The following is a 16288-nucleotide window of genomic DNA, read 5'->3' on the forward strand; positions in this document are numbered from 1 at the left end:
TCACCATGTTGCCCAGGCTGATCTTCAATTCATGAGCTCAAGTGATCCGCCTGCCTTGGCCTCCCAAAGTGCTGGGATTGTGGGTATGAGCCACTGCACCCAGTCCTAAACAATTTTTCTTTTTTTTTAAGGCAGTCTCACTCTGTTGCCCAAGGCATGTTGCAGTGGCATCATCTTGGCTCACTGCAGCCTCGACCTTCCCAGGCTCAGCTGATTCTCCCACCTCAGCCTCTCGAGTAGCTGGGACTACTGGTGTGTGCCTCCAACGCCCAGCTTATTTTTCTATTTTTTGTAGAGACAGGGTTCTGCCATGTTGCCCAGTCTGCTCTTGAACTCCTAGGCTCAAGTGATCCGGCTGCCTCAGTTTTACAGAGTGCTGGGATTACAGGTGTGAGTCATCACATGCAGCTAAATATAAAAGCAATCTCTATACCTATTTTCCACAACTACCAAAAAGCCAGCACTACCACGACAAACAAAAAATACCATGGAGGCCTTTTACGATCTCTAATCACTTTGAAGTGGCATTCTGTTATAAGTATCTCTGTTTTACAAGTAAAGATGGAAATAGGCCAGGCATGGTGGCTCACGCCTATAATCCCCGGGCTTTGGGAGGCCAAGGTTGGCAGATCACTTGAAGTTAGGAATTCGAGACCAGCCTGGCCAACATAGTGAAACCCCGACTCTATTAAAAAAAAAAAAAAAAAAAAAAAAAAATTAGTTGGGCATGTAATCCCAGCTACTCAGGAGGCGGAGGCAGGAGAAATCACTTGAACCCTGGAGGCAGAGGTTGCAGTGAGCCGAGATCGTGCCACTGTACTCCAGCCTGGGGGACAGAGCGAGACTTTGTCTCAAAACAACAACAACAATTAAGGAAGGAAATAAACATTTTCTAGGTATGTCAGATCATTACATTAAATTTTCTCATCAATTTTGAGAGCCTTTTTTTAATCCTAATTTTGCACTTCTTTTGGATGAAGAAATTAGGCAGGCTCAGAGATTATATAATCCTCTCAAATTCATTCCAAAGTCAGTATTGATATAGTTCAGACTGTAGTCTACCCCAGATTTATCTGATTCTAAAGCCCATAAGCTTTTCAACGTTTTCCGCAACTTCAGTCCATTTGTTAGCATTTTCATGATTTTCTTCACATCTGCCATCACCTATACTATTTAGTTAATACTTTCTCTCTTTTGAGACAGGATTTTGCTTTGTTGCCCAGACTGTAGTTCAGTGGTCCAATCATAGCTCATTGTAACCTTGAACTCCTGGGCTCAAGTAATCCTCCTGCCTCAGCCTCCTGAGTAGCTACGACTACAGGTGCATGCCACCAAGCCTGCCTTTTTTTTTTTTTTTTTGTAGCAACTGCTGTTGCCCGGTCTGGTCTCCAATCCCTGGCTCAAGCAGTCCTCTGGCCTTGGCCTCCCAAAGTGTTAAGATTACAGGACTGAATCATCACACCTGTCTACTTAATGCTTTTCTTTATATTCACTTACAGAGGCTAATACTACCTAAGCCTTATTTTAGGCAATATAACATCTGGGAAATCGTCAATTTGATGTACTAGTTTGTAACACAGTAAGAACCATATGTACTTACTAATATAAAAATTATTTCTCCTACACTCTCTTGAACAGTTCAGTCAGGAAAACGCTATACCACCACCCATGGTGAGCTAAAGACACCTTTCTCAGAGTCCTACCTGTTTCCTCTCAAAACTGCAACACCTTTGGAAGTCCACCCCTTCAGCAACTGAGTTTCAGTTTCTTTCTAGCATCTTCGCAAAGCACTGGGGGTAAGGAGCCCCTTGGTTCAGTGGCTCAAGTTAAAGGCCAATGCCCTCCTATTCCATGCATGCCTCCTCCAATACCTTATGGAGTGTCTCACTAATGGGATGCAAAGCACAGGAAGATGCAATCACCAAAGTTCTCAGGCACACATCTAAGCTTTGCCTCTGTAAACAGGATGGGCACATCTAAAATATCTTGGCTTCTGTACCACTTTCTTCACCCTGTGACTTCAGGTATCCTCAACAAGGTCTGTAACCTGTCCCATCCCCACGTGTGAAGGAATATACAAAACAAAAAACTGTTTCAAGTGTACCCTTTCCTCATTAGTAACAGCGTATACTGTAGAAGCTACTGGATGTGTCACTAAAAAATATATATTTTAAAAACTAGCCGGGTACGGTGGCTCACACCTGTAATCCCAGCACTTTGGGAGGCTGACATGGGCGGATCACCTGAGGTCAGGAGTTCCAGACCAGCCTGGCCAACATGGCAAAACTCCCTCTCTACTAAAAAATACAAAAATTAGCTGAGCATGGTGGCATGTGCCTATAATCCCAGCTACTTGGAAGGCTGAGATGGGAGAATCACTTGAGCCCGGGAGGCAGAGGTCACAGTAAGCAGAGATTATGCCACTGCACTCCAGCCAGGGCAAGACAGTGAGATCCTGTCTCAAAACAAATAAACAAAAACTGCTTTTGTAGGTAAAATGGTATTTTGAATTATTTGTACTTCTATGATTGCTGTAAGGATGAAATATTTCGTATGTATCTCATATATATATATAAAAAAACATAATCTGAATTGTGTCATGATTCTCTGTCTAGTTTTCTATAGGAGTGTTTAATCCCATCCAAGCATTATCCAGGGGAAGTGGTGGCTTTAGCCACTGGATGAAAGCCCATGACTAATGCTCTACTGTGAGTGATTAAGATACTGTAAGGATATGAGACAACTGATTTGTCCAGTTCTCCTTGTTCTGACTTCACACCCACTAATCAACCTACTGTTACCTGTCTGGCTTCCCACGGAGGTTACTGAAAAAGACTGATGGCCCTATGATGAAATATATAAATCCTGTGCCAGTTCTTCCTTTCTATAAACTGGTAACCAACTTTGGGATTATAAATATGTCTCTTGAATGTAATTACTGTGTATTAGCCTGGCATAAACAGATTTACTCTTGGTGAGCTGGTAAAAAGTTGGCTTCTGATCTGCACTGGATGCCTGGCACTGGTCTGGTCTGAAGTATATTTACCCTAGGAAGGCTTTTGGGAAACAGCTAACCAGGCACTTCCCCAGTCAACACCATCATGATATCACAAAGAAATGAAGTGTGTATCAGTTGTGAGTTCCATACTTGGAATTTTTATATGTTTACTTTTTGTAATTATACATTTTAATTCCACAGATTTGGAAATTTTTGGATTTTCTAGGTATATAATAATGTTACTTGCACATCAATTTGCTTACTTTCACTTACTAATGCATCAAGAAAATTTTTAAAAATGTTAACTAAAGGTGACAAAGAGATCCTTGTTTTGTCATTAAAATTATTTAAAGAGTGATGAACACTAGGGATTTATAGTCCATTGTTGATTTCACATGTGAACTATGGTACCTAAAAAAATGGTATCATTCCAGAATTTGCAGTACCAGTTTTCTTTTTATTCCTTTTTTTGGGGGCTAGGGGAAATGGAGTCTCACTCTGTTGCTCAGGCTGCAGTGCAGTGGCGCCATCTCAGCTCACTGCAACCTCTGCCTCCCAGGTTCAAGTGATTCTCCTGCCTCAGCCTCCCAAGTAGCTGGGACTACAGGTGGTGCACATCACCACGCCCAGCTAGATTTTTGTATTTTTAGTAGAGACAGGGTTTCACCATGTTGGCCAGGATGGTCTCAATCTCTTGACCTCGTGATCCGCCTGCCTCAGCCTCCCAAAGTGCTTGGATTACAGGCGTGAGCCACCGTGCCCGGCCGGCAGTACCAGTTTTCCATAATATTAAAATAACTTATTAAAATTACAAAACCAATGCATAATCATCACAATTAATTTAAAACCTTACAGATATATTTAACCTGGAAAATGAAGGCATTCTATAATTTCATCCTTAGAGAGTAAAATTCCTCTTTTTCTGTACATGTACTAAGCGATTTTCCCCTTGTTTATAAAAATGTTTATATTCTGTATATTGTTTTTACTTTTTTATGTAATTCAGTGAACACTCCTATCTTGTTTTCGTGTCTCAATATAGGTGAACTACGGTTTACTTAACCAAGCTCCTACTGATAGACATTTGGGTTGTTTCCAGTTTTACTCATTACAACCAAAGTGAAAATAAATATCCTCTGTATATTGCTGTACACTTTTATGAGTAGAATATGGTAGATTCCTGGACATGGTATTGCTGGGTCAAACATGAACATTCTAAATTTTAATTAATCAGGCCAAATTGCCTCCCAAATGGACTCTTGACTAGCACTCCATTGTAAGATCTCTTCTTTTCTCAAACCATACGGGTATCATCTGAGCTTCACCTTATCTCATATATTTTTTTTTTTTAAAAGAGAAATAAATAGGCTGGGTGCGGTGGCTCATGCCTATAATCCCAGCACTTTGGGAGGCAGAGGCAGGTGGATCACAAGGTCAGGAGTTCAAGACCAGCCTGGCTAATATGGTGAAACCCCATCTCTAATAAAAATACAAAAATTAGCCAGGCGTGGTGGCAGGCACCTGTAGTCCCAGCTAATTGGGAGGCTGAGGCAGGAGAATTGCTTGAACCTGGGAGGTGGAGGTTGCCGTGAGCCGAGGTCATGCCACTGCACTTCAGCCTGGGCGACAGAGTGACACTGTCTCAAATCGTTGGCTTTATTAGTAAGTCTGGGCAACTGCTCATGTGGTTACCAAACACTTTTTTGTGTGTAAACAGCCTATTCATGTCCTTTGCTGATTTTACTTAACATTCTTCACTATCTTAGCAAATCCTAAAAATTCTTTATATATTGGCAGTATTGGCTGTTTATCTATTAAGTATGCAAACATTTTCCCAATTAGCTGTTTGTGTTTTAATTCCGTTTATGGCATTTTCACCATGTAGTATTTTCAATTTTTATGTAGTCAAAACTTTCAGTTTCTTATTTTATTGTTTCTAGGTTTTGTGTCCTATGTAGCATGGTCTTTCAAATCTCATGGTGGTATTCATGTTATGTTACGTTTTCCTTTAATATTTCAATGATTTTTTTCACAATTAAGTCGGACTTTTTTTTTTTGAGATGGAGTTTCACTCTTGTCGCCCAAACTGGAGTGCAATGGTGTTGATCTTGGCTCACTGCAACCTCCACCTCCTGGGTTCAAGCGATTCTCCTGCCTCAGCCTCCCGAGTAGCTGGGATCGCAAGTGCTCGTCACCACACCCAGCTAACTTTTTTTATTTTTAGTAGAGACAGAGTTTCACCATGTAGGCTAGGCTGGTCTCCTAGGCAGAACTCCTGACTTCAGGTGATCCACCCACGTCGGCCTCCCAAAGTGCTGGGATTATAGGCGCGAGCCACCATGCCCTGCCCACAATTAAGTCTTTAATCCTTCTATTAATTTTGGTCTAAAGAGTAACGTATTAAAGACTTGCCGCATAGAGAGCTAGCCAGTTATGTCAGTACCACCTCTATCTCACCAAATTGAGATGTCATCTTTATCATCTACCAAATCCTCGTGTATCTTTATGTTTGTTGAGGCTGTTTACCCACTGTTTTGCCTATGTATTTCTGAACCTATACTACATGGTTTTAATCATTATAGCTTACTATTGTGAAAGAAAGGAAAAAAAAAAATCTAAATTTGAAAAAAGGACAAAAATTAAATATGGTGGGGACAGGTCTGTGATATCTTCATATTTATCTTTCTGATATTTTGAACTGTGGACTATGTATTAAATTCTAAAAAATAAAAACTATCATAACTTTAATAACTATTTTACAAATCAGCAGTGCCAGTCCCTCTTACCATCGCTTTTTCAGCGGTTTTTTTTGGCTAAACCCTGGTGTGTGTGTGTGGGTGTGGTTGGGGGCAGAGAGAGAGGGTCTTGCTCTGTTGCCCTGGCTGGAATATAGTGGTGTGATCACAGCTCACTGCAGCTTTGACTTCCTGGGCTAAAGTGATCCTTCCACCTCAGCTTCCCGAGTAGCTGGGACCACAGGTGTGTGACACCATGTGTGGCTAATTAAAAAAATTTTTTTTTGTAGAGAAGGGGTCTCCCCATGTTGCCCAGGCTTCTGTTATTTTTAAGTATCAAAATACTGTGGTTGCCGATACTGTGTTTTCAGACGGCAGTTGGCAGCTTTGTTCACCCTTCCTGAATTCTCTTTCCCTTTCTTTCTGTTTCCGCCAACCCCATCCCTCACCATCCTCACTTCAAAAACACTCCAACCCTCTCGCTTATTTAGTACCTGCAACTGTACTGTTCTCTGCAATTCAAATCTGTAATTATTATATATTTCTCTTTATCCTCTAACCAATCTTAAGATCTGCTCAGTTGCCCATGTAAAAATTACCACAAAAGATTTTTCCTCACAACTGAAAATGACTTACAATCCAATGTAGGTCTTGAGATGTTCTCACCTATGGTCACAATATTTTAATATTGCGGCCCTTGGACATGAAACCTCAACGTTCAAATGATTAAAGATATAACCAATTTAAACTTACCCTTTTCATTTCTTGTTTCCAAATATAATTTCTTAAAGAAATTATACAAATTAAAATTCTCTACCTACTCTGCGTGGTCATTAATGTGGACTTTCTTTTCTCAAGCTCTTTCCTGGGCCTCTCCTTGGAAAAAGTAATTCTGTCAGCTCAAACTATGGGACACAACTCTCTCCATTCAGAGAGGACGTAACAATAAGATTGTTTTTAGGTCTTAGACAAAGATCTAAGAACTTTGTATCTAAGACAATTTCCAATTTTCTGTATTAACCAAGAAAAATTTCTTTTTCTTGCTCAATTTGTGAAGATTTTGATTTATATTTAGTGCCGTGCCACCAGTCACATTTGGCTATTTAAATTTATTTTGGTTAAAATTAAAGAAAGTAAAAATTCAGTTCCTTAGTCACATTTCAAGTTCTCAATACTCACAAATGACGGGCTACTGACTATGGTACAGTCAAAGAAATTTCCATCCTTATATAAAGTGTTTTTTTTTTTTCCTCTTTTGAGACTGAGTCTCACACTCTGTCACCAGGCGGGAGTGTAGTGGCGGGATCTTGGCTCACTGCAACCTCCGCCTCCCAGGTTCCAGCGATTCTCCTGCCTCAGCCTCCCGAGTAGCTGGAACTACAGGTGTGCACCACCACGCCTGGCTAATTTTTGTATTTTTAGTAGAGACAGGGTTTCACCATGTTGGCCAGGATGGTCTTGATCTCTTGACCTCGTGATCCGCCCGCCTTGGCCTCCCAAAGTGCTGGGATTACAGGTGTGAGCCACCGCGCCCAGCCCTTAACAGAAAGTTCTATAAAATCGTGCTAATATAGAGAACTAAGCCCTATGAGGCAGCAGTGATAGTGCTTCATGGTTATGAAAGTGATGACTATAAAATATCATAAAAGTTGATTCAGCTGATGTGACGGCAAGTATTCTTTCCCTTCTTCCACTTCTCCACCATGTTTAATTTCCCTGAAAGTGTGCACTTGGGTTGACAAGACAACCCAAAACAGGGTAGAACATTCAGTATTTGGTTAAAGTTGTCCAAGTAGCTAGAATAGTTTCTTACGTAACTTTTAGTATAAATTATATGAACACAATTACCAAAAACTTTTTAAAAGGTCAGTGTTTTTATAATTCCCCTTCTTTATATGGGAGCAAGGCTGTACTACTAGAATTCCTGAATATTGTCTTATACCTGATTACTGCCACTGATGGGTTTTGGCCTTTTACCAAGTACCATGACCCAGGTGCATAATCCTGAAATGGCCAATTTGAATATATTCTCATCCCCCTACATCTTGGCATTCCAGCCACCCATATATAAAACCAGCTAACAATACCAGGTTACCAGGAACCAGCTTTCAAATCTAAAAATGCTCTAAATCACTTGCCAATAAGATAGTTTTGCTGAAGTGGAATTATCCCTGACAGCTGTTACCACCTCCTTCTTTGTGGATAATGAAATCTAAGGTAGGGTCACATCTTCTGCCCTACCTGGAATGGATCAAAACCTTTTCCATAGGAAGGAGAATGCTGTGACTGACGAGGGGCACAAAGGAGACTTGCAGGGTATGGCAATATTTTATTTCTTGGTCTAGGTAGTATTTCCACAAGTATGTCACTTCCCACCCTCAAAACTACAGAACATTGGAGAGGATCCTGACCGATCCCTAATGAAGTCAAGAGAGAGGACACAGAGGCCTAGAACTCTGGAAGTCCTGAGATAGAGGACCTCTGAAGGAGAGCTGCATGCCTCCGAAAAACTTATCAGGTATAGGAGTGTTACCCGAAGGGAGCAGTTCTCTAACAGCTCTTAGGCACATCACTGCAGAGACAATATTACTAAAGATATTTGAGTTTTCCCCCACCTACATAATTCACTGCTGGTTTTGTTTTCTATTTCTCATCGTCTCCGTTTTCAAGTTTCTCTTCTTCTCACTCATCTATTTTATGAGACTTACCTCCTAATTACTCATATATGCACCTCTGCTTCACACTGGCAAGCCCACTGTTTGCTCTTGCCATTGCCAGCTCCAAAGCACAGCTGGCACTATAGATCTCATCTTACCCTCAAGATCAGGGCTGGGGAAGTCCACCTCTAAGCCTGCCTCCCTAAGCAGAGCAGTTTTGTTTTTTGTTTTCAAAATCTGCTGGGCAGATGGTGGAGAATGTGGGCTTCTATGTACAGAAGTGCAGCCCTACTCCACACTCCTTTATAGGCCAGCTGAAACTCTGGGCAGAACTAGTCAATGGAAACCAGTAAGTTGGTGTTTTCTTAATGAAAATTAAAATGTTCCCAAGAATATTAATATTTTTAAACATTCACTTTAAAAAGAAAAAAAGGATTGTCTCATATTTTTTCTCCCCTTCCTGAATGCCTAGGGGCTTAAAATAATTCAGTGGAATTTACTGCTCATCTTTTATACTTACTCAGCTTAACTAATGTTTCAGTAAATTTTTCACAGTTGATTGCAACTCGGCATAATAGATGGATGAATTGATGATAAGAAAAGAAGTAGTCTAGCAGCATACGATCATAAACGTCATCTTTGCCCTGAAGGTTAAAGATGATAAAATGGTTGCACTTAAATTGTATAATAAAGAGCATATTTTGTGCAAATGTAATAAGTTTAACTAAAAAGCTGATTCAATATTTATATTCTGTAAGAACCTAGTTTTAAAATCCAAATTTCTAGTAATGTTATGATCTTGTCATAAGTTTATTTTCAGTGTGCAAATGCTATCAATTAAAATTACCCATTATTTCTATATACTTTAATAAAGTAAAATTACTGTAGGATTTTAAAATTTGACACTTTAGCTCTACAGACAAATCAAGAAAAATGAATTAAGTTTGACTTTTGAAATAGATTCCAAGTTATTCCTATAATGTTAATTATTTTAAATATTTTATCTTGTAAGAACTTCTCAAGTATACTGAAGATCCAAAGATGGCAAGCAAGGGAGAGTGTGAATGAAGTGTGGGTAAAGAAAGATAAAGGGAAAAATTGTTTTTAAAAAAGCTGAAACTAAGATAAATTATCCTCTATCAATGTACCTTGTCTCTATAATTTAGAATTGGCATTATTTTAGAATACGAGTTAGAAGAAAGGAACCAGACTAAAAATGATGACAAATCTATCAATCAATGATATTATGCTTAAGTCAAAGGAATATAATTTAAGGGAAGTAGAAGAAGTCATTGATTATATGGTCAAATTAAAAAAAAAAAAAACAGTTAGTACCTAATGACTTTTCAAATTTAGATATATGACCCAGTTATAATTTAGCCTAGTGACAAATATTAAGACTATTAAGGTAATTTTTGAGGGGGAAAAAAAACTTACTACTTGTGCTTATTGTTGATTTTGCAAATGTTCAACCAACATTTCAGAGCACTAAAAGGAAAAAGTCCAAATGAATCTAATCTTCTTAGGATCCACAAAATTGGTCACTTAAGTCTAACCTACTCATAACTGCCAGGGGAAAAATTTCAAATTACTTTGTACTATAGCAACATGGATTTTCCTGGCATCCCAACATACCTTACTGGTTTCCACCATTGTGGGCAAGAGGCACATATTGAGTTCAGGGCGCGGAGGCCGAATATTGCTTTTCCCTCCTATTAGCTTGATATTTTCTCGACAAGGGAAATAAGGTCCAAGAGACACTAAGATATTAAAAGTGTACAATAAGAATAAATGGAAAAAATAAATCTCCATGCTTCAGTGTGCAGAACGATTAAATGCGAACCATATTGAAGTACTGTGCTAGATAAATACGTACTTGGTATATTACTGTGATGGTAAGTACAATGGTTGTGTTGTAGAAAGGGAACCAGAGTATGAAGAAAATCATGGGGACTCAAAAGTACAAGTTCCTTGAGGACATCTGAAAATAAAAACAAAGTTTGGGTAGCAAAAAATTAGGGTTATATCTGCCTGCTACTTTCAATCTTACAAATCCTATGATTGCCTCACTGCAACCAGTTTAATGAGTCTAAAACTAAGCTCCTGACATGAGTAGAAATTCTGTCTCATGCTCAACCAAGACCAGATCAGCAGAGTTATTAACTACAATAGGGCATCATGTGGAAACAAAAGATTAAAACACTATTTATTGGTATCTTGTTTAAGTATGAGATACTTTCTGGCAAAGTACAGTGAGGGACTTTTTTTTTTTTTTCCTCTGTCTCCCAGGCTGGAGGGCAATGGTGCAATCAGCTCACTACAGCCTTGAGCTCCTGGGCACAAGTGATCCTCCTGCCTCAGCCTCCCAAGTAGCTGAAACTACAGGCATGCACCACCACACCCGGCTATTTTTTGTTTTCGTAGAGATGAGGTCTCGCTATGTTTTGAACTGCTGGTCTCAAGCAATCCTCTCCTGCCTAGACCTCCAGAACTGCATGGATTACAGGCATGAGTCAGCCCAGATTATTTAATGTACATTGATTATGTGTCTCATAAAATCAACCACAACAGCTTAGAAAGAAACCTAAGGTTCAAAATTCTTTTGCTCTAAGGGATAACCCTTAATCTACTTTTAATGTTTTACGATGCTGGCTGGACTGATTCTCACTCTCCAATCACACAGGAAGGAATAAAGTTCATGATGACAGACTATAGGCAGTTTCTGGTGATCACAGGTTACTGCTTATGTGCCCTTCCCCTCTTGCTAGAGAAGCAATTACACAGAACGTCAAGACGGACTGCTTATACATGATAACCAGTTAGTTATCCACGCTATTTTGAGAAAGTGTAAAACAGTTATGGCTCTCAAGAAGTTTCTAAGGTAGTCAAAACAAAACAAAACAAAAAACACTATAAACTTAAAATGGGTGTCTTTTAAAAGCCACAAATTAGCATTTTATTATAAATATGCAATCAATAAAAAGATGCAATACTCAGAGCCTAAGAACAGATACTGAGAAGTATCTTTAGGCAAAAGAACTCACAGTGAAATCAGTACTCTTACCTTTTAGAATGTCAGTTCTAACTTGTAAACATTTATATGATTCAACTTTGCTTACATAGGATCACAAGATTTTAGAGCTGTAAGAAGCTAGAGATGAACTAAGGTTGGGGAGACCGTATATATATATATATTAAGTAATCTGCCCATTATCATGTGGGTAATTATGAGCCAGTTAAGAAATTTTCTTTTTCTTAGGACCTGCTAGCTAGTGTGAGTTACACATAAAAAGCACAAATATCTTTCAAACAATACAGGCTTAACATCACGGAAAAACTCACAACAATCTTCTTCCACTAGGTTTTTACACAGGTGAACTTTTCAAGTAACTTACCTATACAGGCATTTCTAAGTTCTGGAGGACTATAGGAATTAAGAAGAGTTAATAGTTTATGGGCAAATTCAATTCGCTCCTGCCACTGGATTAATGCTTGTTTCACATCTGCAAACATAAAAGCACAAATAAATATGCCACCTGAGATCAAACTTCCTCACAAATGTTTTCTACTGTAAACTATAGAACGCTAATGGTAGAAATTCAGATTAATTACAAAAACATCTTTGGTGAAAGCTAAATCATTTTCATGAGATGATTACTGCTAATGTTAAACCTGCTAGATTTCTTAAAGAACATATTTCATTGATAATATGCCCCACTTTCTAGGAATGTATATGAAAAAGTTCAGAGTTCACACTATCTTATAGGGACATAAGAGAGGTATGCTTTATAGTTACCTCGCTTGAAACTGCAAATGATCTAATCTAAGCCAAGTAAGTTTCCAGCTGGAGAATCTTTACAAAGTGCCCAACTTGTTATTGTGTTTGGAAATGTTTTCCAATCTCTGAAATCTTGATACCTGCTTGCACATTTTTCAGACAGGTACAAAAATATAGAAGAGCCTTCCAGCTTTACATCAGGAGTTCATGACAAACATTTCCTGATGGTTAGCTAGCTTCAGCCTCATCTTCTGTGCATAAACTAGGATAAAAACAATTTCTCTGGGGCACATGATTTTAAAACCTTCTCTCTAATAGTAGCACTAACAAAAAATAAGAAGTAGGAATGACCAAACCTTTTCTCTGAAGATAAGGGCGTGTAGACTTCAAAACCGAAAGAAATATTGACAGAAGTTCTACTAAATCTCCAGTCACATGGCAAGCTGTAGCTTCGTGATACATCATGTGCAAAGTGTTGAAAGACTACAAATGATTTGAAAAAATTGAAAACTTAATTTCATTTTTACTTACTGAGCCACAAAATGGTAGTACTCGTCCTCTATGATAGATGTTTTCAGACTCAGACTGTGTGTGCACATGTGTGCAAAGCAAATGTATTCGCTTTCTATCCTGAAGTTAAATTCTCTCATTAAGCTCTTTTAAACATTCCTCACCTTCGGAGTTCTGCTATTTTGTGTGTATATTCTAGTCTGAAGAAATAGTTTAATTACTTTTTTTTTAAAAAAAGTACTTGCTCTAAGATTATAAGTCTTCGAAATTACAAAGCAGTAGGTCACAAAAGATTAGGGAGAATAGGCAAAAGCTTAACTAACTTTCCAGGGCCTCTGTCCAAAGACAATGGTAAAGTGACTGCCAGCCATACTCAAAACAGTAGGCCTGAAAGAGGTAAAATACAGCTGCAAAAGGTAGGAATTCATTTCCTTTATATTGGCTTGTTAAATCTTTTAATTCCTTTAACTGTATTAGCTTAATTAAGCCCTTAGTTTTTTCCCTGTTTTACTATACAGCACCCTTCTTTGAACCCTCTTCAACCAGTTCACTACAGCTTACACACTATCTATAACACCCACAGTTCAAAGGTTAAAATTCTTAGCCCAGAACCTGCGGCAGTACCTAATATGAACAATGTACTTGTAAAGTATTTAACCTGTAAGCTGTGAGGACAGGAACCAGGTATGTCTTGTTCACTGCTGTGTCCCTAGTACCTAGCACAGTGCTTGGCACAGAGGTAGTCATTTAAACATCTGTTGCATTAAAAAAAAATTTTTTTCTAAAAACACAACTAAAGCAGCATAAACATCTGTTGCATCTTAAAGAATGAAATGCTTACTACTCCTCTTCACATACCTTTTTAAAATACTTAGCCTTCCTCAAACATAACCAATATTTCTTTGCCTCAGTGCTTATTGTCATTTATCTAAATGTTTTCCCCCTTACCTTTGCAAATCCACATTCTTCAAAGTGCAAACCTGTTCTCTTATTTTTTATTATCATCAACTGAAAAAACATCCTACCTTTGAATTCTTACGGTACTCTTGGCATGTTTATTAGGCTAAAGGGCTCAATGTACTTCTGGTGACTTTGTAGCCATCTCATACTTGTGGATGTTCAAGAATTATAGGAAGCATAAACGGCTGATTTTAACCCTGTAATAATCCTTCTGGTTTCCTCTGAGGATGGTGTGAAAGGAAAATATCTTGGGTCCCTTGAAGCTGGGAACCGCTCAGGGCAAATCAGCCTCCCATACTATTCAAAGTCATCCCTCTACTCAATGAGATAGATGCATATTCGGACTGACTCTTTTGGAAAGACTTATGGGAGACTCAAAAGAATGCAACCATCTGTCTCTCATGTACCTATGATCGAGAAGGCCCCAGAGGAGGGAGGGGCCTTGCTTTGGGTTGTCTCCGCCTTTCTGGATGGAGCTAATGTACTTCTTACATACAGACTGATGTCTCATATCTCCCTAAAACGTATAAAATCAAGCTGTGTCCTGACCACCTTGGGCACATGTCATCAGGACTTCCTGAGGCTGTGTCAAGGGTGCATCCTCAACCTTGGCAAAATAAACTTTCTAAATTAACTGAGACCTGTCTCAGATTTTCTGGGTTCACAATGGTAACCTCAGTTTCTATACTCTGCCAAATGAGTAGGCTTTTGGGAAATTATGTGTGCCCTTAATTAAATCACACGTATTTCATTTTTGTCCCTAAAAATGAATAAAACTAGTCTATTTCACTTGGCTGTTCTAAATACAAAATGATGGGAAAAGTATGGAATTACTATGGAAAAAGAAACAGCACCCTAAAAATTATTACCTAATTATTCTTGGAATATAAATTCAGGCTTACTGATCTATATAATTAAAACCTTGCCACCTGTAAAACAGTTTACCATAAACTCTAAATGTCTATGAAATAAGAAGTCTTGGTGAGAACATTAAAATGAGATATAGCCACACAGTAAAATGCAATAAAATATTTACCTCTGTCATTAGAATCAACCCTCGATTAAATACAACAAGAAGTCTGTCTTCATCAGATTCTAATAGTATTCTGAAGGCACTAGAAGAAAACAAAGTTCAGTTTGAGAACTCTGAATAAAAACACAACACTTAGGTGATGAAAAAATAAACAAAAATAAAATCGTCATTTAAGCTCTCTGCTTTCCTACCTACAGAAAAGAGACTGCTACATCTGTTTCCTGGAAATGTAGTATAAGGAAATAATATTAAATAAGAAACTCTAAAAAAAATTATGTATATTAATATCTACCACCCTTAATTATCTACAATGGCAGAAGATATAGGAATATTTTTAAAGTTTCCACATAAACAATGTTGGTTTTTATAATGGGCTCATCTTCTGATGGTTAAATTCTGGATAATAATAAAATTCACCCATATTATCTAAACACTCATCAGCTGGTTATTAAGAAAGAGTAACATGAAGAAAAAAATACTAAAAATGTGTCAGCCTCGAAAATAGTTTATATAATACAGTCACGTGCCACAAAATGAAATTTTGGTAAATGATGGATCACAAACACAATGGTGGTCCCATAAGATTACAATGGAGCTGATAAATTCCTATTAGCCTAGTGACTTCACAGCCATGGTAACATTCACAATGCCTTACCCACATGTCTCTGATGATGCTGGTATAAACAAACCTGTTGTACTGGCCAGTCTTGTAAGTATACCACAACTATGTACAGTACATAATACTTGATAATGTTAATAAATGACTGTTACTGGTTTATGTATTTACTATAGTATCATTATTACTTATTTTAAAAAAAGTTAAATGTAAAACAGCCTTAGGCCCTACAGGAGGGACTCCAGAAGAAGGCATCATTGTCAGAGGAGATGACAGCTCTAAGCTAGTTACTGCCTCTGAAGACCTCCCAAGTGGGACAAGATGTGGAGGTGGGAGACAGAGATACTCATGATCCCGACCCTGCATAGGCCTAGCCCAATTGTGTGTGTTTATGTCTTAGTTTTTAACAAAAACATTTAAAAAGAAAAAAAATTTTAAATATGAAAATCTTATAAAGATATAAAGAAAATACTTTTGTTCAGCTATAAAATGTGTGTTTTAAGAGTTACGATAAAAGAATCAAGAAATTTTAAAAATGTATAAAGTAAAAAAAGTTCAGTACATTAATATTGAAGAAAAAATATTTTAAAATAAATTTAGTGTAGCTTTAGTGTACAATGTGAAGTCTACAGTAGGGTACAGTTATGTCCCAGGCCTTCACATTCCCTCACCACTCATTCACAGGCTCACCCAGGGCAACTTCCAGTCTTGCAAGCACCATTCACAGTAAGTACCTTATACAGGTGTACCATTTTCTGTCTTTTATTCCGTATTTTTACTGTAACTTTTCTATGTTTAAATATGTTTAGATACACAAATAGTTACCTTTGTGTTAAAATTGCCTACAATATTCAGTGTAGTAACAGGTTATACAGATTTACAGCCTAGGAGCAGTTGGCTATACCATATATCCTAGGTGTGCAGCAGGCGCTACTATCCAGTTGTGTATGAGTAGCCACTCTGATGTTTGCACAATGATGAAATAGCCTAAAAATGCATTT

At 38.1% G+C, this 16288-nt stretch overlaps 1 protein-coding gene across 1 annotated transcript in view; it reads right to left on the reverse strand.

Annotated features, from left to right (window-relative positions):
- Nucleotides 1-16288, reverse strand: part of USP34 (ubiquitin specific peptidase 34) — a 292591-nt gene that overhangs the window by 8902 nt on the left and 267401 nt on the right. Inside the window, exons 70-75 of the mRNA XM_031655230.1 lie at nt 14675-14753; nt 12525-12651; nt 11786-11893; nt 10267-10371; nt 10026-10150; nt 8911-9034 (exon numbers count right to left, since the gene is read on the reverse strand). Of these exons, the coding sequence (XP_031511090.1) occupies nt 8911-9034; nt 10026-10150; nt 10267-10371; nt 11786-11893; nt 12525-12651; nt 14675-14753 (668 nt within the window). The remainder of the gene's footprint in view (nt 1-8910; nt 9035-10025; nt 10151-10266; nt 10372-11785; nt 11894-12524; nt 12652-14674; nt 14754-16288) is intronic.

This window comes from Papio anubis, chromosome 14, assembly GCF_008728515.1.
Source record: "Papio anubis isolate 15944 chromosome 14, Panubis1.0, whole genome shotgun sequence".
In the NCBI taxonomy this organism is placed as follows: Eukaryota; Metazoa; Chordata; class Mammalia; order Primates; family Cercopithecidae; genus Papio; species Papio anubis.